The following is a 22,747-nucleotide window of genomic DNA, read 5'->3' as shown; positions in this document are numbered from 1 at the left end:
CATTCTGACTTGAAAGGCTGAACCAGATATGTGACTATGGTAAAACAACTTGGTCTGAAAAATACAACAAAACAAAATCGAACACAGCAACAAGTTTACTCTCAATGGTCTTATGATTCTCAACAAATAACCAAAGTTACTTTCATCAACATAAAATCATATGAAAAAGATAGCTTTGAATATCCAGGCTATATATTGTAATTGGTCAATGACTACAGTTTATTTCCACATGACATCATAGCATTTGACACAAATCATGAACACAAGGTGACTATGATGCCTAATAACATTTCTGCAAGCTGGAAATCAAATCCAGGCCATTTTCAGTGACAAGCAATCACATGAACTTTATGCCTAAACCAGACTTCCCTTAAATATATACTACCCAACACCAAGATTTCCTGATATAATGCAAGTGTACAAAATGCATATAGCACAAGCGTTTATCTCTGTACATAATCATCAAGCATCTGTGACCAATCATGTTATTCCAGAACAAGCCAGTAAGGGACTCATGACTCTTAAGACAAGTAGCAACTGCATTTATATAATAGCAAATGAACATAGCAAACTTTAGGTAAACTGCTTCTGAACAGCATATCCTTCAAGCAAGTGGGATTTTTTTTCTAAAATTTAGTCCAAATAGCAGCAACAAATGTTTCTGAACTACATTTATTTCAAAAAGCCTTCTTACATATATGTACTGATAGTCACATTATTTGATATTTTTCTGTAAAATTACACATATGATATACAATGGGGCCAGCAACGGGAGGCTGACAAATGGACTCATTGAGGTTTGTGAGTCAGCTTGTCAGTTAAAGCAGGCATGGAAACCTGGATACTCAAGGTCAGGTGACTGAGGATGCCTCAGTCAACATGTGTATGTAGAGTTGATTATTGGTCCATTACAGCACCTCCTGCATCCTGAAACCGCTTGTGTGTTAGTAACTCCTCCTCAACCATAACCAAGTTAATTCTATGGAACTATTATTCCTTAAGTGATAAAGTACAAAGTAGTAAAACACAGCATATATGTTAAAATTATACCCTGGTTCATTCTTTGACATTCTCCCAAGCCAGTCTTCAGTTGTGGCAACTTTCAAGCATTATGTAATATTATGCACTTCCACTCTTGGAATCCACATGACCCCCTGCACACTCAGATTTCTGGGAGTCCACAGCAACCCTGAGCTCTGCAAAACCTCATGGGAGTGCACTGTCCACATGTTAAGGCCCCTTGCAGATGAACGTGTGCGTAACAAGAAATGAGTAACTGTGAACAAAAACTCTTCGTGGAAAGAGCATGGTAACTTAGATGTTTTGTAAAACTAACAAAAATGAATATCTGTGCACATGTAGATTGTATAACAAGCTACGTAACAAATGTCAAGGCAATAAAATATTTAATATTGTTTTCAGTGTAATTAACACTGGTAAAAAATAGACTCAAATGCTAACAAAACTAGACAACAGTATGCCATGAGCGTGAGACATTTATAAAATCAACATGGTTGTAATATAAAACTATTTGTTATATATCTGGTATGTATCTGGGCAGGACAAAGCCAACAGATAAAGCTGTCTCTGTTGGGGTCATATACAGACATATGGGCAAAAAGAAAAATTTATGTAGTTTACTAGTTTACTAGTACACAAACTTCGCACTGTACTTGTCTAAAAATGATCAAGTCAGAACTGCTATTGGAATTTGTACAAATCACGGGAATAATTCTGTCACTGGGACGTAGATGAACTATTTCAACAAGGCTGGGAAACTGACCATAAAAAACAACATCAGTTGTCAGTCTTAATCTCACTCAGAATAATGTATATTCCTAACATAGGGTAATTACCATAACTACAAATTATCAAAAACAGTATATGTTAGGGTCATATGCATGTAAGTTACCTGCCAAGAGAAATATTTTCAGTGAACATCTCCTTTAGATCACATCAAATTTTTCCATATAAAATTAAAAACTTCTCTCTAAACCATTTCAAAATTAAAACTACCACTTATCATCATTTGAGGTCCTTGTGTTTCATCAATGCATCACTTGCATAAGACTTTCGACAGGGTTTACAAATTAGAGCAACATGAAGACATAAAACCTGTAACTTATGTAAGGAAAACCACTTCTTCATTACTTCCAACAAACGTTCCTGGCTGCTTTGATCCCTTCATCAGATGTGCATGTTCCAAAGATAGACAAAGATAGATAGATAGATAGATAGATCTTCTTCCAATTATTTTTTTAAGTGCATGAAATATTTCATACCAACACTATCCTTCGGGTTCATAAGAAGGAAATTAATATACCTCCGTGTCAATAAATAAGACTTTACTATCCTAATGGATGACTCTATCATAACTTAGCAAAACAAAAAAATGTAATTGAAAATATACTTTTTTAACATGTTTGTTTAAATATAAATCTGAAATCAACTGATTTTTTATTTTAGGTTCAACTCCAGGTAAACATGTGGAACAAGACATGTAAATGATGTCTTATAACACATTTACATAATTTTGCAGTAAACTATCCCTATCAAGTTATTATCGCTCTGTGCTGAAATGTTGAAAAACCGCTTTCAAACATCTTCTCAGATGAATACTAAGATACATTTCAAAGGGATTCATTTAAATATGTAGGAAATGATGTATACTTCTTTCGATTGGGATAATCAAATGTGTCATTTTATATTTACCTATACACTAGACACATTATGGGAAGTTTTGAGTATCAGTGAAATATAAAATCATATCGCTACCAGAGCTGGAGGAGACTCTCTTCAGCAGCATCTATACCAAGTACAGAAACCTGGTTAACAATGTCATACGTGTCAACAACAGCTGGAATCACAGGAACAATAGATGGGTTATTATCAACCAGATACACAATGGCTGGAAGTTAGATTATGAAATACAGAACATGCCGTAGATATATCACATCATAGCTTCTACTGAGACAGCACTTCATTGGAACATAATGTGAGACACCCTACACAACAAATATACTCTAGACAATTTCCGATGGGGATATTAGATACGTGATTCTGTCAAAAAGTAAGAGAATCAGATCTGTGCATTATAAAGAATAAAAGCATACATATGAAATACATATATAGACGAATAACTGAAATATGAATAGCTTTAAGGATGTCTGCATAACTCCCTGTGAATTGACGCATTTAATGACATAGTTATTTATCCTTTATTGCCACCATTCATAGTGCTGAGGATGAAGGTCACAAAATCTAATGATGAACTCTACAACATCATTTAACATAGCAAGGAGTGAAATATTCTAAAAATAAACAAAAGCATCACACCATGTTTGGTTTGTTGTATGACATCCTGGCACATCATTCGGGGATTTTTCCTGCTTTCACAAATTGAGTGAAATGTGAAAGTGTAAAAATAAATCAAAATAATGTGTTCCAACAAACAGAACATTCAACCATTTTGGACACAATGTTAATCAGTGACCGATTGTGTATCTACACAAAACCATGAGTGTGGTGGTAAGTTAACACTACACAACCCCTTTCATGTTTCAAACACAGATTACATCTTGACCATTCAAAATTTAGATAATGCAGACAATTTTAAATACTCTTAATAAAGTCTAGTTGACATGCATATTTCAGAACATGTATCATTTATGCAAGTCTACTTAATGTTTAGCAGTGGAGATCAGGCTTAAGATTGATATTACTAAAAAGATACACATGTAAAAATTACATCAGAAATTTTGAGATTCCTCATTAAACATGATCATATGCTGGTGCATCACTTCACAATGCAACATCTTATGACATACGTTTCTTTGCAGGTTAATATGCCACAGAACACAGGCCAAGTTCCTTGGCTGAAATCAAAAACATAAAATGGATGGCAAACTGATACCAAAACCTTCCCTTGAAATATGCAGGGACAAGTGTATGCAAAGAGGATCGACAGTAAAATGTTAGTGTTAGTAGTCTGCTGCTGTCTACACAAGTTTACCTAAATTGAAAATATTATCGTTATACATCTTTGATAAACTTAAAAAGTGATTTCAAGGGTTGACCGTAGGTGCCAGCCTATATCCCAGGTCGGCCAGTATTACATGATAAACAACAGGCAAGCTAAGTTGCTACATTGAAGATGATCAAAAGCTGAAACACAATGGACACAAAGACATGCATGAACATAGCACAAATCAATTACCATCCAACAAGACATGTTTTGACAGATCATATCAGAAAGTCTCACATGTCATCCCAAGAAATACCTGAACATATATATATCCATAAATTAACCCTGATTGCCTTGTAAAACAAGAGACTGCTGACAACACCAGCAAATCAACAAACTTATAACAATCATCCATTTTGAATTATCTTAAAAAAGGAAATGATTACACCAAGAACATAGAATGAAAGAAGCTCCAGTGGTAAAAGGGGAAAAAGAGCCTTCCAACCAACAGCATATCGTATCTTTCTGTAAATCATGAAATTTATGAGTCTCCAAATTAATGCAAGTGTCAACATCTGGCATAAAATTCATCATGAAATGCATCCCTACGAAAATGAGATACTTCACAATGTGAACCTCTCCTCGACTTGTGACCTTACTTCCATGAAATCTGTTCCAACATATAAAGATATTACAAATTTTTCATATCACATGAGATAGGTCATGTCCAGACAAAGACTGTAAAAAGTTCAAATTTTGTTTCTGTTACACAAATTAGAACAATCCACTGCATGCTATAACAGTAGTGTTGTATATTCACCACAGTGGCTGCTCTTGGACACTTTCACTTTGTGGGTGAGTACCATTTTGTAATTGTGATCTGAGATTATTTAACATGGTTGCTCAGAAACAAAATGCCAATATCCAAGAATGAAATCTGTTGTAGGCACCTGATGATTGGTTACAACTGATCACATCAGGTGAGAACACTATGTTTACTGACAGACTATGTCCACTCGCTGGATCTGTTGCTATGCCTACAGTGGCATCAAGGTGGTTCAATAAACCCCCTCAAAAGGCAATAATGGCCCACTTTAAAAATAATGTCAACAAGGGATAGTGACATCATTTGCATTAATTTCAAGGTCACATTTATTTCATGATTGTAAATTATCCAAACTCTAATTTTATCTAAAATCAATATCCTACATGTTTACAAAAACATATTTTCATCAGTTACAAATATTTTTTTTATTTTGATTTGAATATCCATCATGAACAATGCAACAATTGCTGAAATTAATCTTTTCATATACACAGTAATGTAAGTTTAGCAACACCCAATGAACAGTCCACTAAACAGACAGAAATGAGGATAAAAATCACTGCATCATTGTGGTGGACCTGAAAATGTCTGGCAACCTGATGTAAGCTCATCCCAGCTCTCAACATTCCAGTGGCTTCATATCTGCCATTTTCTGGCATTCCCGTGACGCTTCATCATGTTCCAACTTTGTGATATTGTGGGGTTTTTTTTTGACAGTAAGCAGTTCTGACGTGTGCAACTGTTTTCAAAATGATTATAAAAACTGAATTAAAGTGGGACCAATATTCTATTCAATCACATGCAGTGTAGCCCACAGAAAGCACATGGGTGTTGTTCTGCCCAATTTAGTGTGTTTGTGTAATGTGACACGCCAGTTCTTACAGGACATTACTGACTTCATAATAACATCTGCCAAGATTTGGGTGTTGTTAAACTTTTGTTACTGAGCATATATCTATAACAGCAGGCTTCCTGATTGAACCGTTGAATGCTTATGTGGCCAAACCATAGCACCATCACTTGAAACCAAAAGGGGAAATGATTCCTAATTTCCAGTTTCTACTTCTTCTTACTCTTCTCCTGGTAATACTGCTGTGCCTTGGACACAGCCAATGGAATGGTATCAGCAGATTTAGTTGAATAGGAAAATAAAAGTTCTGGCACATCGGTACTTTCTCGTGAAAAGGCAGCACATTTGGACAGAATGTCATAGGCAATGCTGTCGGACACGACTGAGTCATGTTTGTAGTCTGGATGGTTGTTGACCAACTCACGAACCCATCGTGCCGTTGTCATCAGCTCACCTAAAACAACAAATTGCACATGTATCATATGACCAAAGGCTATGGGAGTTATATTTACAAGCAAATATGTACTATCTGTCATAGGCATCTGATATTTCACCATAGACTTAATAAATCCTCATCCACACTTGAAATCTGGCTTTAGCACTATCATGCCTAAAATCCTCCTAACAGTTCATAGTGGTAAATGTATCCACAGAAATGATAAATACAGACCCACAAGTCACATGGCTCTAAAACCAACCTGAACGATGAAGAAATAATGGCAGCCATCTCTAAAACAGAATGCTGTGAGCACACTTCAGATGGCTGTGATCATTCGTATAATAAGTTCCAGCTTCACACACCTAAGGGTATCAGAGATGTAGACAGTGTAACAGGGATGACATGCATCTGGACAGCCAATTCCTGATTACATCAGCTCCTTTGAATACCAGAATACTGTTGTGAATTACCTAAGGATCTCTGTGAATACCAGGCAGTTATTGTGAAACAGTTACGTGAGGGTCTCTGTGAATACCAGGAAGTTGTTATGAAACAGTTACCTGAGGGTCTTTGTGAATACCAGGAAGTTGTTATGAAACAGTTACCTGAGGGTCTTTGTGAATACCAGGAAGTTGTTATGAAACAGTTACCTGAGGGTCTTTGTGAATACCAGGAAGTTGTTATGAAACAGTTACCTGAGGGTCTTTGTGAATACAAGGAAGTTGTTATGAAACAGTTACCTGAGGGTCTTTGTGAATACCAGGAAGTTGTTATGAAATAGTTATGTGAGGGACTTTGTGAATACCAGAAAGTTGTTATGAAACAGTTACCTGAGGCTCTCTTGGAGATGAGCTGTAGATACTGGAGGACAGTACAGCGAGTGTCCACATCAGTCTCCACACTGTCCATGTACTTGTTCATCAAGGACAACAAGCCAACAAAATCTCCCTGAAACATTCACAACAAATATCAGACTCATGGCTTTCCAAAACAGGAACCCTGTGTATAATCTTATAACACATACTATCAAACCTAGTTTGCATTTTCAACTACAATATCAATATACTGGTACACAGACTCAACTTTTCTTTATCAAAGTACTGCAAACAGCTTTGGAGGTAATAAATCTATGTACTGCTAAATGGCTTCAATGTACAGTTCAATTCAGGCAAGGAAGAATTCCCCTAAAGAAGTACAAAACTGTGTAAATAGCATGATGTTCCAGTGGTCAGGTTTACTCATCAGAATGCAAGTTATAATAAGCTTTCATAATTCCACTCATCATCCCCTAATCACTTCCATTCATGTTTACAAAACATTCTTCTATAATTTGTGGCCAGCTAGGTGTTTGTCATTCATGAAAATGGCCTTGAAAAATGTCAAATCATCACTAAAGGGGCCATCAACACTAAATATGAGAAAGCCTTAACAATCAACACTTGTTGTGTCCGAACAAACCTGTTATCAATAGTTCTGTTAGAACAAACCTGTTATCAATAGTTCTGTTAGAACAAACCTGTTATCAATAGTTCTGTTAGAACAAACCTGTTATCAATAGTTCTGTTAGAACAAACCTGTTATCAATAGTAATAACATCCCAATCGATCCTGCAAACAGGTTAACTCTGAGATTCTTGTTGACCACTCACATTGCCATTAATGATTTCATCAATGCTCATCAAGGTGTATTCATCAGCTATACACTTGCAGGGAGTCTTCTCACAGTTCACCATACACTCTGCTGCCTCAGGTGGGGAGCAATCTGTCAACGTAGCACTACAGAATAACATAGGAACATTGACAAATTACAGTAATCACTGGACTATTGGAGGGCTTGTTGCCAGTCTGACATAATGCTGAACGAGGTTTAAGTCACTCTCACTCACTAACCCTTGGTGGGTGACAATCAATAATACTTCGCAGTCAGATGTTACTCAGAATTCTCTACATTTCACATATGGCCTAAACTTGGTAGTCAGTCACTGACTTCAGTGATGATGAATGATCTATGACTGATCAATAGTACAGCTATGATTGTGACTTTCCCACCTGTGATGACATCCTTCCTGAAGTAGAACCGGCCCTGTCTCACTGCATCTCTCTTGGAGGCAGTCTTCATGTTTTCATCAACCTGGAGTATTAGTATTTAACATCATATCAAGGAACAATTCCTTTTACAAAGTCATGCTTGTCAGTTTGTTTGGTATCAAATATACTAGGCGAACTATTGCCTCTTCCAATGACGACATTGTGTTACGTAAACACTGTAAAAGTATCGAAGATATTGTTTATATTTGTAAACGCTATGAGGATATGCGTCGGCGTTACATTCCAAAAACGGTCCATGGATACTATTATTCCCTCCATAGCATATGTACATCATCAGACATTAATATCATAAATAACTTTGTCAAGTACTTAGAACATGTTTATTCTGCTCCTGTTAGCGTTGTTTCATGAAACTGGTAACCAAAATCACTATTGTACCATCTTGTTCTATGGGTCGTAAGGCCTTTATACAAATAAACCCTTCTTCTTCTTCTGTTTGCTATTTAATATTGCACTCAAGAATATTCCAAATATATACCAGAACTGGACAACTCAGAAACTGCAATTAAAAGCAGTGGTGAGCACTGTCAGGATACGATGACATGCATCAACCAAGTCACAAACTCTGGCCACCAGATCCCTCTTCTCACTACTATCAGAATTGGTTACCCTGGCATCAGTTGTAACCTGAAATCCCCTTCAGGGGACTGTACATAAACTTTTATCTGAACACTGCTGAAGTGTCAACACTATCCAAAACTGGAGGCATTCTTCAAAAATATAAACCTAAAGTGTGCTTCTCACTATGTGTTAGGTCATCTCATGTTTTCCAAGAATAACTGCATTTGAGGTTTTAGTTTTGGAGGGACAGGTTTTACTTTTTGTTAGTAAGACCGCTTCCAAGGGTTTACTTTTCCTAACTTTATATGAACATCAACATTCAAGTGATACATGAGTGTTTGAAATCAATTGGAAAATATCGTTCAAGATTAAAGTCACAATACAAAGGTTTTCCGAAACAGGATTGGAACCGCAATTTTCTCATCCGAAGGCAGACACTCTACCGCATGGCCACCGGGCCGACAAAGGTGAAAGGGTTCAATTATCTACTGTTACTGTTACTGTCATTAAATTGATTTTACGCGTGCTTCAGTTATTGCTATGTAGCTTCATTAAATGATCATCTACATTGTAATTACCCATCACTGACGGTATATGTTAGAAAAAACACTTCTCCTCAGTTTTGGTAGACAATGTAAAACCATCAGGTTCGGAAAATCCCTCCCCCTCCGGTTTTACATTGTCTAGTAAAACCGAGGAGGCATGTTTTCTCCTATACTAATAGTGGCTGAGTGACAGCATTCTAGTTCCAGACAAGGAACCTTTTTTCAGCTACTCACAAATTCAGGAAATGGCTTTATCAAAGTTAGTCCCAAATCACTGAAACAGCATTTCATTCGCATTACTACCTGTCGGCTTTTCAAGTGGGAGACAAGGTACCAGTTTCATGAAACCAACAAACTAGGTATACTGCTGACAAAAGCAAGACAGATCCAGGGCACTAAGGGACACTACTCTGCCTGGTCTAAGGCCAGTGTGTCTATGCTGCACTTCAGCAGGTACACCACACACTAGACACCACACAATATCAGATGTAAGGGCACAGAGAAGGGAATGATCATTACTGACGAACCCCACAGCAACAGGATGCACAATAATCAATGAGCAACATGGAATTACGTGACATGTAGATTATCTTCTTAGTAAATAACAAATAATTAGTCAATCAGGAAAGATATGTAATTCTCTTGTAGTTTATTTTCTCATTGCCTCCATGGCAACTAATGGACTGCACTGGCACAAACAGAATCTTTGAACACTACAGTCTTTGTCCCTTCTTACACAGTTTGACTAAGTGGTGTTCTGTCCCAGGAAACTGCCCTCATGATTACCACTGGACCTGGTAGTGGGCTTCAACAGTGATAAATGTCTGCAGTCAGCATCACTTTGGACTTCCCTCCCGCCAAAAGCTAACAAGCTGTCATGGTACCGACACACACAAAACAGGATGAAACCACACAGCACTTTCTGAATTTACACAAATATGCCCTGAAAAATGTCTAGAGGAAACCAATGACTAAAAACAAAGTTTCACTTTGATTAACTATGATAGCATATCTTGATTTATGCAGTGAAAGTAACCTGAGACTGACCAGTAGTGACAGTGACATCATTATCTCCATCATTCATACTATATAGAGGTAAGAATCAACAGAGAGGGATGAAGACTACTCAAGATTTGAATACTGGCAAAACAGTTCTTTGCATTAAAAAAGCAGGGAATTAATTAGATGTTTGTTTCTACCACTGACTGACCAGACTGACAAAAAGGTAAGAATTTATGGACATCACGTTTATTTTGAGGTAAACAACATATCAGAGTATATTCTTACTCCTTCGTCAGATGAGTAAAGCATACCCATCAAGTTGTGTCCCTCAAACTAACGTTGTTGACATCACCAATCCTCACTTTTATGTTTATCACTTCTAAAGACTGTTCAAAGGCACCAGACTGACAAGGAAGCTGTGTAAATGTCTTTCACTGGTTGCAAGAAGGACCTACCTTTGAGATGGGGATGAGGAAGTTGAGTTTGAATGTGAGGATGACTCGAGTGAGCAGCACGATGAACACTACATAGGCTGCATTCTCAAAGTCTGTCAGCTGAACCTAGAACCAGGACCAGGACTCATCATCAACACAGACAGTGAGGCAAAAGCTGCAAATAGCCCTGAACACTACAAAGAAATATCATAGGAATATAATGTGTTTTTCGAAATCATCAAACCATTATTATGCCTACTTTCCAAAACAGTTACATAGATACATCAACATGACAAGTGCTTGTTTTACTCATCGTCTAACCCATATATTCAGAGCATTATAACCAACACAAGCTATCCTTACCTCCATGGGTCTGAACTCCACCCTCCATCCTATGTCTGAGTTTGGTGGGGGTGGCTTGAACCTCATTGTCTGCCAGTTGGTTGATTGGATGTTCTGGGTGGTACACAAAATAAGCATATCAAAACACCAAGTTTGTCTGGTCATTGTACAAACACACATCCTGAGGTGAAACAAAAGTGTTTTCCCCCAATTAATCTACCCCGCACAAATGAGATGTCTCAAATGTGAAATATTTCGTCTGCTTTCTTGTTTCAAGCTTGAAATGACAATACTCTGCCAGCAATGGATGTTTACATAAACTTCCTCTTGAATTACCTCAAAATGGTCAGTGTCCTCATCATCATTCTGGTCAATCTTTTCACTGAACAGGGAGATTGGGTCTCGTATAAACAGGTGGGCAAGATGGCGTGACAACAGTTCATCAACACCTAAACAAGGACACAGAGAGGTACTCCAAAGTAAAGAAGAGGTGATCAGCCTCTGCAATCATGCTGACACTTAACATCATTAGCACTCAAAGCAAAACATCAGAATAAGGATGACATCAGCAATCTTTCAGTAGTGATAGTCTATCACAATATGATCACTGTATATCATTGATAATAAGACCAATTTTGAAAGAGGGGCAAGCATGTTTATATTACCAAAATATCTAAAAATTTAGAAAAATGAGAACTCCTCTGACTGAATGTGTACCTACCTCCATCGCGAAGCTGCTGGTAGAGTTCCTTGTCGTACACCATGTCAATGTCGTTGTAACAGGCACTTCCAGGAGACAGGTAGCTGTCAATCGAGTCATAGCGAGACTTGTTGATACAGAACTTGTTTTCTTTCAAAGGCTACAACAATAGCAACAAATCTCCAGACACTGAATTCTACATGCACAGTCAAATGAGGAGGATGATAGGGGATTCTGTGTCCACACTGGTATAACATTCTACAAGGATAAGACATTGTATAAGAATAAGACATTCTACAAGTACAGGACAATTTACACATATAGGTCTTTCTAGTGGACCTTCTGCATCTACAGCACATTCTACAGAACATTCTACAGAACTTTCTACATTTACCACACATTCTACAGAAGTTTCTACATCTACAGGGCTTGCAACATCTTTAGGAGTTGCTACATCTGCAGCACATAGTACATTGACATTTTACAGGACATTCTACAAGAACCGCACATTCTAAACTACTTTCTAGATTTACAGGATTTTTCTTATCTACAGCAAATAGTACAAAACATCTTACACTGACAACTTTCAACAGGGCATGCTACATCAACTGGGATTTATACAAAAACATTCTACATCTACAGCACTTTCTACAGGGCTTTCCACAACATTCTACATTGACAGAACATTCTACAGGACTTACAGCATCCACAGCACATTCTACAGAATTTCTACATCTACAGGTATTTCTGCATACACAGCACATCATACAAAACATCAATACGGACAATCCAAATACCAATCTGCATCTACAGCACATTCTACATCAACAGAACATCCTACATACAAGCTATAAAACATTATAAATCAAGAAGATATTCTATAGAAAATTCTACAGCAACAGGACATTCCTCATGAACAGGACATTCTGCAGGAAAGATATTGAAATTCTCAGTCCACTCACTTCAACCACACAACTACTCACACCCTTCAAGAGGGACCTTGAAACCTACTACATTTCTACATCAGCGTTACCACATGTGACAGAGCATAGTAAAAACTATGGCTACCTGAACCTGTTATATGTTACATTTCTAACAAAATATACATTGAATGTGACTCTATTGTGTATCAGGAACAAGATACACCCTTCCTTTCAATAACCTCTAACTGTTTTACCCACAAAAATTATAGTCCAGGCTTTCAAGGTATTTTCAAATTTACATCTACTAAAAATGGCTCATGCTGACAGAAATGTCTTCATGACTCAATGATGTGCACGTTATTTGTAAATAAGCTAGTGTAGAGGATGTCTTCAATAAATCTTCCAGTGTCAACAAATGGGTGCACTGACAATTCAAGGGCATTCACAGTTGTAATTTTTCATTGAGCTTCTATTGCATTCCTTCCTTGGTAAAATTAAGCTAAAAATCTATTCACATATTAAGTTCAAGGTCAGGCTAACTCCTAAGAAACCAAAAAGAAATCATGTTGGATCTTTGTCAAACTACACACAAAACTGTGTACTGAAATTGTTCATTTTCTTCAATTACTCATGTCCTATGCTACAGGATCTGCAAGATAACCAACAAAAAAAACCAAAAAAAAACACCATCACACTTTCAAATATTGAAAAAAAGGCAATTCTCAATTCATCTCAAAAAAATATTTTCTTCAAGGCTGCTTTTTTAAAGTTCACATTTGTTAAAAATGATACACAGAAGACATTAAAAGCTCAAAAAACATGAAATTGCAAAATTACTCCCATACTTTCGATGCCGCAGAAAGCAGTTCTTCAATTAATCAGAGCAAGCAAGCATAACAAAGAAGGAAGCAAAGTGGATTTTACAACTAGAGGTTAGGTCACAGTATTGCTTACAACCATGGAACGGGTAACAAGTACGAGTGTTCGATGTGACAGGGATTTAACAACCAACCTTTCCCCACAGTCTGGGGATCACAACCAATAGATATCAGATCTAGGTACGGATTCACTAACCAACTCAAATAAGTAACTGTTACATCTTGGAGATAATTTAGTTTTAATGCATCTCATATAATCAATACTAAAGTATTCTGGAATATTGCGGAGTATACACATGAAAACAACCAGAAGCAAATGAGGATTGTTGTGAACCCTTAGCAAACTTTCACTGACAATTTGGGTGAGTCAGATATGTTTCAAAACTTCATTTCAATTACATGACTTGATTCAGAAAATGTGTGAGGAGAACTCACATATAACATGGATGCCACAGCACTCAGAAACGAACGAACATGTAGGAAATAAAGGAAATTAATATCTTTCCCAAATTGTTAATAGCTATCATTTACATAATTGATGCGATGTTCCTGATAAAACCATATTGTATTTCACATTGCAATGTATTACCCTAAAGCCAGGAAATCTGAAAATCCTTGCACTACAAGCTGAAACAAGAGATAGTTAACAGAGCACAACTATGCAAAATTATCATGAACACAGGCCATGCTGGCCATGTTTTCGGTATTACTTAAAGATATTTCAGTAAGTCCCACAGGCAGAAAATGGTAAAGTCCAAAGACTGACAGACACTCACTTCAAGACCAAGCTCCTCTCTGGTGCGATCATCCACGGCCTGGGCGATGACAGTCCATCGTGTCTCGATGTCGGCAAGATGGCCCCGGAAAATGGGTGAAGCAGCACTCAGAGCCAGCTGTAGATGAAGGGAAAATAATTAGTAACAGTAAATGCGACAACCTTATATGAAATACTTTACACCTATTCCCAACATTCAACAGTGTTGTTGCACCATCAGTTACTCTATCCTTGGGATCTCAGGGAAATCTATATATACTGACTACATATACTTGTTTCAGTACTGCCAGGACACAGATGTATATTTACTACACAAGATACACAAACATATTTCAGTACCCCTGGAATAGAGATGCGTCTCCACTAAACAATATACCCAAACATATTTCAGTACCCCTGGGATGTTGATGTATACACCTTTCACAATATACACAAACTTATTTCAGGGATAGAGATGTATATTCACTACACAAAATAAAACAGCTGTCTTATTGTCTCTGATAAAGATCTATAATTAAACATGCCATAAATTTACATTGGTACCAGTAGGATATGGATGTGTATTTGTCAAGGGTTTCAACAGAGCTGATACTTTGCAAGCTAAGCCATAATCCAGGATAATCCAGTTTGATTGAGTCTGATACAGGTTCAGTCGTTTGAAGCAGGAAACACAACAAACAGCATATGAAAATAGTTTCAATTTCCAATAATCATAAGCTGCATCTGCCAAAGTATTGGTTGCTTTGCTCTGTATTTTCCTCCCTCATCCTTTCAAATACACCCCAAAGAACAGATGTATCTTATGCAAGATGCAAACGCTGCTTTTCTAAAAAGGGACATGTACATGAGAGGTGTTTCAATCTGTAGAGATATTGATAAATTCCTTGGCTGAGTTCTCACAAACTCAAATATTTAATGACAGTGTGATTCGATTCTGTAAACTAAACTGTTGTCATAAGACTGCCGATGTGTTTACTACTTGACCTTCACCAGGTCAACATTCATATGTAGGAGTGACCTCCCAAATGAGGAAAGTCTTACCCTGCAAACTAGTTTGTACTCCACATTTAATGCATCTCCACATGTAATCAATGTAAAAGTATTGGTGGAATATTGCTGAATCTAAACAAGCAAATGAGGGATGTTGTGAACCCTTAGCAAACTTAGACAATACGTCTTGGCTTGTGAGTCACATGCCAAAACTTTCAGCTTCTTTTCATTAACAAACTCAATAACAAAATGCAGCACATAAAGTTGATAATGGCTCTCCAGTTTGTATTTGCAAGTATGTAGTTTGATACATCATTTATTATGTTTTATTGTGTAGCTTGATATATTTTGTTCCAGTTTGCCTACTGGAGAAGCAGTTCCTGGTTGGAAAAGCTGAACCATAATGATCATTCTGTTACAAGAGCAGTGACTGACAATTGTGTCCAAGAATTCTAATTTCCTTATAAATTGTCAGCAAAAGTCATTGAGAGGGTGTATGATAGATCCCGGTGGGGCATTTTCCCCTATCCATCACAAAAAGCACAACCAACAAATATTTGATGATGATGATGATGATGATGATGATGATGATGATGATGATGGTGATGATGAACCATTTATGATTATGGTAACTACATAACACACACTTCGGCACACATATCACAGTTAATCTGTGCCTTAATATGAACTATGCAATCTTAAGTAGTTCACATATAAATTTGCATGAAAGAAAAAAACAAACCAATATTTCAAAAACATATTTATCCAGCAGTTTTTTTCAGAATGCATATATCACACATAATGCGAATGTATTTAGCAATAGATTTTTTTCTTACTAACATCATGTGAGAAAAGAGCTGTGATGAAGGGACTAATGCAACACTGTGTTAACTGTAATTTCATATCATCATACAGGAAATTCATGTGGAGGAAAATATCATATTGGAAAATGTTTCAAGTTTATAACGTAACACAACAGGAAATCATTTTGGGTAGATTGAGTGAATGAGTGGTTTCAGTTTAAGCCGTTCTGTACAATATTCCAGTAATATCACAGCAGGGAAATGGTCTTGTCACACTGTACCATTGTTGGGAATTGAGCCCGGGTCTTTGGGGTTCTATTCTCCAAATAGGTAACCACTGACCTGCCCCACTGTCTATTTCTGACAGAACATGAGTGAGTTTATGTTTTTAACGTCACATCAGCAATATTTCAGCCGTATTGGGATGAGTCAGAACATGAACATAGGTACGTTCATTTGAAACACTGACAAACTGGACCTAAACAAGAACAGTATGTTGAATACCCAAAGGACACATGCAACAGGATCATGTAACCAAAGTCTCAGAGCATGTAAGTATAAACACAGTGGCTTTAAGAGTTATCTAGAACCCACATGCAATATAGGCCTTTAATAACCTCACTTTGAGTCATCAGATGAAACTATTCCCCTAATCATCTGCAGCTAACATTAACTCACTGAATTAATATATTTATTAAGAGTTTGCTCCAAACAAGTTGCCTTTAATAGCTAAAAAAATGCCTTGAACATGATTGCCAGACAAATTGAAGTTAGGTGAGTGAGCTGATGAGAGGTTTAATGTCTCATATCAAAAACTTTCACTTACATTGAGAGATGCATGGTCATGTTTGTGTGGAATATTTGTACAAGTCCAGACTAATGTTCGTTTTACAGTCTGACCTCAAACCATCTTTCACTTACATGGTGCACTGTCAAGTGTCATGCTTATGTGGGTTACTTGTACAAGTATGTTCGTTTTACAGTCTGACCTCAAACCATCTGTCACTTACATGGTGCACTGTCAAGTGTCATGCTTATGTGGGTTACTTGTACAAGTATGTTCGTTTTACAGTCTGACCTCAAACCATCTGTCACTTACATGGTGCACTGTCAAGTGTCATGCTTATGTGGGTTACTTGTACAAGTCCAGACTAATGTTCGTTTTACAGTCACTGTTAACAAATCATCCCGCAGTATAATGACAATGCCAACTGTGACCATGCTGGTCAGTCCATTGTTTCATCCCCTAATGCCAAGTGTCAGGCAGGGGAACATGTACCGTCTTCTATAGTTCTTGTTTTGTATGCCATCTGGTACACATGTCATACAGGACGAATGCCATTTCTTGCTTGTCAGTCAAAATCAGCATGCAAACAGAGTGAGATATGTAGATAAGTATTATCGGGGACCTCCACATGAATTTAAATTAATAGAGCTGTTGCCATGTAAATCTAAATTATCATTGCTGCATTTGGTTAAGAATATGAAACTGTGTTTGCATATATAATCAGTCCAGTCTCCATTGTCTGGCACAAATGCAAGGATACGTGAAAACAGAAGAGTGGGAGTTACTAGGAGTCCAAGTCTTTGAAACAAATACACAATTGTCTTGTTTTGTCTGTATGTCTGCTTATTGACAACACATGGCTTTCATGACCACATATGTCAGTGTGAGAGGTAAAAAGTACAAATGTGTCAAGAAAACTACACCAACTGAAATGACAGTCACTGCCTAGTTTCTTCTGATACTCAATTTACCTGGCCAGGAATTTACTACAAGTATGTCCCTGTCATGCATTTGCTAACAGTAATGTAAAACCCTGATTAAGCTTCACTTCTTATAATATATAATACATCAGCTGTGGACATGTTACTGTATTTGTAAATATACATTCATATCCATCTCCCTATAACTGAGATCCATGTTACATACATATTCCTCGTATCTACATCACCATTCATGAAAATACACTTACAAGCTTAAGTTCAAAGATTTAATTCAAATAATACCAAAGGGGTGGAAAAGTTAAAGAGCTACAATGCCCAAGTTATTTTTAAGGGGAATTTCTAAATACAACCAGCGTGTCCCACCCACATAGGCCAAATATTGTTCAGGTGACAACACCAGCCTCTTGAATCTGTCCTCCTCATCTTGAACTGAGAGTGAAGTAAAACTGAGAGTCTGGAGGTAGCAAAATATCAATAAAGAATTTGTGCCCTGTATTTACTAAGTGGCATTAGGTGAAGCAATGTTTCCTAAGACGATATAAACATTTGATTCCTCACATTTCATGTTATGAACTAGGATACAGGATAAATTTGTACAGGCTTACCGGCCAAGGCGACAAACACATTTGTTTATATTTATTGTTTACGAAAGAAATAGAGTCAGCTTGTTTACTCCTATAAATGATACTTCATCGAGGAACAGGTCAGAGGACGGTTGAAACAGAGGACTCAGCATTGGAACATTAAGGATTTTCACAATGCTCTAAAAGAGAGTGGACTTGAAGGTTAGTGATGGACTTACACCTTTCATATAATGATACATTTTGCAATTGTAAGGGTACCAGTGTACACAATTAACATATCTTTAAAGAGATGAATACAAAAGAAAATATTTGAGCCTAAGGTACAATCTCGTCTTTGTGTCAGGTGTGTGATTAAAAGGGAATGTAAAACGACATACCTGGTTTCACACTATGGCTAAAACAAACTCAAAGGGACCAGTGATGTTATTTTGTGATGATATTAGTTCACTAAACACATCTGACTGAAACATACAAGTGTCAGGGACCCCATTATACAGTTAACACATCTGTGACGTGGTTACAAGTGTGCTTGTGATAACATAACTTACTGCAGTACATCTGTACTTAATGAACATACTTCAGAAAAAGCATTGTATTATTTGCAGACATAAATATAAAAAAAAGTCCAACCTGTAACATGGTTGATGGTATGTGGATGGCAAAGTATTTCATCTGTTACCTAGGCTCTATATCTCAACCTCATAGTCAAGTTAAAGTATGGCTAATGATGGAAACAAGACCGGTACTTAAATGAAGTTTCCTACTGACAAGCTCAATGAGAGAAGTGTTAATATAATATGATGTGAGTGATCATAAGTGTTTTCTAAGTCAGTGTTACATGTAAACCCAGGTCTGTCAGGCCTTAAAAACATATGCAACTATTTTACATCAGTGACATTTTCTCAGTCAACTGGTTTGAGGTCATAACAAGCCACTAAAAACATTGCCAAAAAGAGTTACATGGAGCAACCTCTCCTGAGGTTAACCTTGACTCCCATTCTTTAACATTGCATTAAGGTTATCTTAGTGACTTACAATCACCTTAATGCTTTGTGAAAGGAGACCCAGGTAAGTTGAAGGCCCATCATAGCCCATACAATCAGAATGATTAAAGAATAAAGCTGAAACTTTACAGTTATCAGATGAGCATATACGTCAGTGTGAAGCATTGGTCACATAGACACTTTCAGTAGCATACCATGGTTTGAACAGTGGTCACATAAATACTTTCAGTCGTGTAACATGTTCAATGTCCTGGATCATGATGATATTGGAATCATTTTCTACAATGCTACCTTCTGAACAACTAAGCTTTTGAAATCATATTAAAATCATATCAAATAAACCTTCAAAATTTAAAATTATGACAAAAATTGCAAATGGTATGAAAGATTTTAAAGAACATTTTCCAGTTTTTCAAAAATTACTGAAAAGTGGTGATGGACCAATCATGTAAAATTTGCTGAGGAGACAATAGTTATTCTCCCAAAAAATCCATTTTGATAAGAAAGACGTCTATCTGGTGATGTTACTTTTACAGACTTGCACCCAAGTAAGAGTGAAGAGCCATCTAGCAACTATGAGTATGGCTGTCACCTGTCTCCACACCGCCATCCTGACCTGTCTCAGTGTCACGCTCAGTGGCAACAGTGTTGACCTCAACACCACCCTCTCCTCCGTGCCAACACTGGCTAGTTCCCAGTATACATCACAATCACCCAGAACAGATGCACACCATAGTATTCATCCGACAAGACCACTGAATGTGACTGAGGTTATTAGCAGATCACGATCCACCCAGCTGACAGGAACCAAGATGACTCCAGCTACCAAGTCCTTTGTCACTCCTAATGCTGCTGAATCTTCAGAAGAAACAGGTGAAATGTCCTCAGCAACACCAACAACAGAAACACCAAAATCAACTTCAACAACTACATCAACTTCAACCACTGAATCACATTCCACTACATCTGCCACAACACATGTAAGTAAAGCGGTTTCAACAAGTTCACCAGGAATCAGTGTCATTAAGACAAATGGCAAGATGAAAAAACTGTCAATAGCAGATATAGCTAACCCAGCCTCTACAACAACAACCTCTGCTGACAAGACTACAACCAAAAAGACAAAGAAAAAGAAACGAAAGCCGAGAAAGATGCAGTCCACCAAACAAAATCAAAACCCCAGATCAACATCTCAGAAATCTACCCAAGGCATACAGTCTAAGAAGAAGCCTGTGACTCCACCCAACCCTACTCACACTGCCACTGCTATGGGTGGTGGGAGAAGTACAACCACCCCATTGTCACCGGAAGCCACAATCAGAGTTCACACCATAGACACCGATGTCAAACCTGTAGCATTTGCTGCAGCCTCTGGTATGTAATGAATAACATAGGCTTTTCTATCTTTCTTGTTTTTTTGCCATGCTCTCCATTATTCTAGATACATGATTGGAGGTTTTGTAGGATCGACATGAGGTACCTCCAGTAGTAAGTCCAGTTTGGGAGAGGTTATCTGTAGTAAGTACAGCTGGCATGTAATGATGGACCTTCTGTAGAAAAGACCTTCAGTAGTAAGCCTAGTTTGGAATCTTCCACAGAAGTCCAAGTTAGTGTTCTTATGAAGCACTGCTCACATGTAATGTTTATTTTTTAAGTAAAAGGAGCTGAGCAATAAACACAAAGGTCACAATTCCCACCTCTATTTGTTCATTTCCCACCGCTATCTGTTCATTTCCTACCTACACGTTGTCAAACAGATATACACAGTACTTATTTACAAATCAAGTACCTTTCTTTCCTAATTTATCAACTAGACATAAATGTCAAATTACCTATTTTCCAGATAAAAAGAAAAATGCAGGAAAAGGGAAGAAAGGGTCCAAGAAAGCCAACAAGGCTCAAGGGAAGAAGGGGGACAGGGGTCCTGCTGGTCCTCCCGGGCCCAAAGGAGCCAAGGGTGAGCCTGGACCTGCTGCCCAGGCATCAATGTCCATGCAGGCTGCTTCATCCTCTGTCCTCACAGAACACTTTGGGCCAGATAAGGATGTCATTGTGCCCTTTGATTTAAAACTGATTGATCTTGCAGACAACTATGACAACACAACTGGTGTTTTTATCTGTACAATTCCTGGTGTATATGTCATTTCCCTGTATCTCATGTCTCACCCAGGTGCCAAGGTAAATGCCCGTATCTTCATCAACAGTCGACCAATCGCAGCACTCTGGGCAGACGACAGTAAGAATTCTGGGTTTTACCCTTCCAGTAGTATACAGACGATCAGTCGATTAGAGTTTGGTGATCAGGTGTATGTCATGCTTGTTGATGGAGGGTATGGAGAGAGTTGGGTCCACGCCAACTATAATGCCTTTACTCTCTTCCTCCTATATGAAGAGATCTTCTTCAAATGACCCACTAGGCACCATCCCACAAAGCCATGGTAGGGCTACAATTATCATATCACTGATCTGGTAACAACAAACATGCTTTGTGGAACTAGTCTCTACTCTCACACTCTAATGACCACCTTACTGATCTCCCTGCTTCTCCTGTATAGTGAAAACAAACTCACAATGTTCTTTGTTTCCTTGTTAAAATTCTGAATATGTAAACATTTTTTGTCACTTCGGCTAATGTGTGAAACTGACTGATTAATATTGATTTTGTGTACTTTTGTAACTTGTGATGGTTGTCAACATGTTTCACACAATGTTTCATATAAATTAAACATGCAAAAACCATATCTTGATATCTGTCTGTTTAACAACCAACTCATTGTGCCTATTGGGGAGTCAGGTGGATGGGAAACAAGTGGTAGTAGTACTACAGGTCCTCCTAGAACTAATAAAACACACACAACAAAGAAACCCATCAACTTGATCATACAATTTAGCAACTTGTGAACATTACAGGTAATTGATATCAATTATTCATCTGATTTGACTGAGCAGACATTACATTTACAGACAAATGGCAAAATTGGTGTACTTGGTGAACATGCAATATAGGAGTCTTGAATCATTCATCCAGTCCTATGTCTGGGCTCACATGGATACCAATCCATACTACTAGTACCCTACTTGTAACAATACATCTGGAGGGGACATATAAAGTATGCAATATATCATATATGACAAAAACTAAACAACATTTGCAAAGTGTCTACATAGTGAGCATGACCACTGAGAATGTAACGTTGCATTCAATCACATTAACAGGCACACTCGCTGACTGGTTTATCTGTGTGCCATACATCCGCAAGTGCATTTAAACTGCTAATCATCATGGTAGAT

General features: G+C 37.5%; 2 protein-coding genes across 2 annotated transcripts in view; one reads left to right on the top strand and one right to left on the bottom strand.

Moving 5' to 3' along the window:
- Positions 1 to 80: 80 nt before the first annotated feature.
- LOC137277445 (glutamate--cysteine ligase catalytic subunit-like) overlaps positions 81 to 22,747 on the bottom strand; it is a 41,647-nt gene continuing 18,980 nt past the window's right edge. Inside the window, exons 8-16 of the mRNA XM_067809174.1 lie at positions 14,349 to 14,465; positions 11,793 to 11,931; positions 11,408 to 11,520; positions 11,093 to 11,185; positions 10,751 to 10,855; positions 8,128 to 8,209; positions 7,728 to 7,840; positions 6,910 to 7,027; positions 81 to 6,094 (exon numbers count right to left, since the gene is read on the bottom strand). Of these exons, the coding sequence (XP_067665275.1) occupies positions 5,850 to 6,094; positions 6,910 to 7,027; positions 7,728 to 7,840; positions 8,128 to 8,209; positions 10,751 to 10,855; positions 11,093 to 11,185; positions 11,408 to 11,520; positions 11,793 to 11,931; positions 14,349 to 14,465 (1,125 nt within the window). The 3' untranslated portion in view covers positions 81 to 5,849. The remainder of the gene's footprint in view (positions 6,095 to 6,909; positions 7,028 to 7,727; positions 7,841 to 8,127; positions 8,210 to 10,750; positions 10,856 to 11,092; positions 11,186 to 11,407; positions 11,521 to 11,792; positions 11,932 to 14,348; positions 14,466 to 22,747) is intronic.
- Positions 20,032 to 21,865, top strand: LOC137277215 (serine-rich adhesin for platelets-like). The gene is made up of 2 exons (XM_067808886.1): positions 20,032 to 20,830; positions 21,300 to 21,865. Exons 1-2 carry the CDS (start codon positions 20,032 to 20,034, stop codon positions 21,863 to 21,865), a joined length of 1,365 nt encoding a protein of 454 aa, XP_067664987.1.

This window comes from Haliotis asinina, chromosome 3, assembly GCF_037392515.1.
Source record: "Haliotis asinina isolate JCU_RB_2024 chromosome 3, JCU_Hal_asi_v2, whole genome shotgun sequence".
Lineage (NCBI taxonomy): Eukaryota > Metazoa > Mollusca > Gastropoda > Lepetellida > Haliotidae > Haliotis > Haliotis asinina.
This window is presented reverse-complemented; position numbering and strand designations above follow the sequence as displayed.

Excerpts from the sequence above, each read along its gene's own strand:
- LOC137277215 (XM_067808886.1), top strand. The coding sequence starts at position 20,032 with ATGAGTATGGCTGTCACCTGTCTCCACACCGCCATCCTGACCTGTCTC. Across the intron at positions 20,831-21,299 it reads AGCATTTGCTGCAGCCTCTG|ATAAAAAGAAAAATGCAGGA; the intron begins GTATGTAATGAA and ends CCTATTTTCCAG.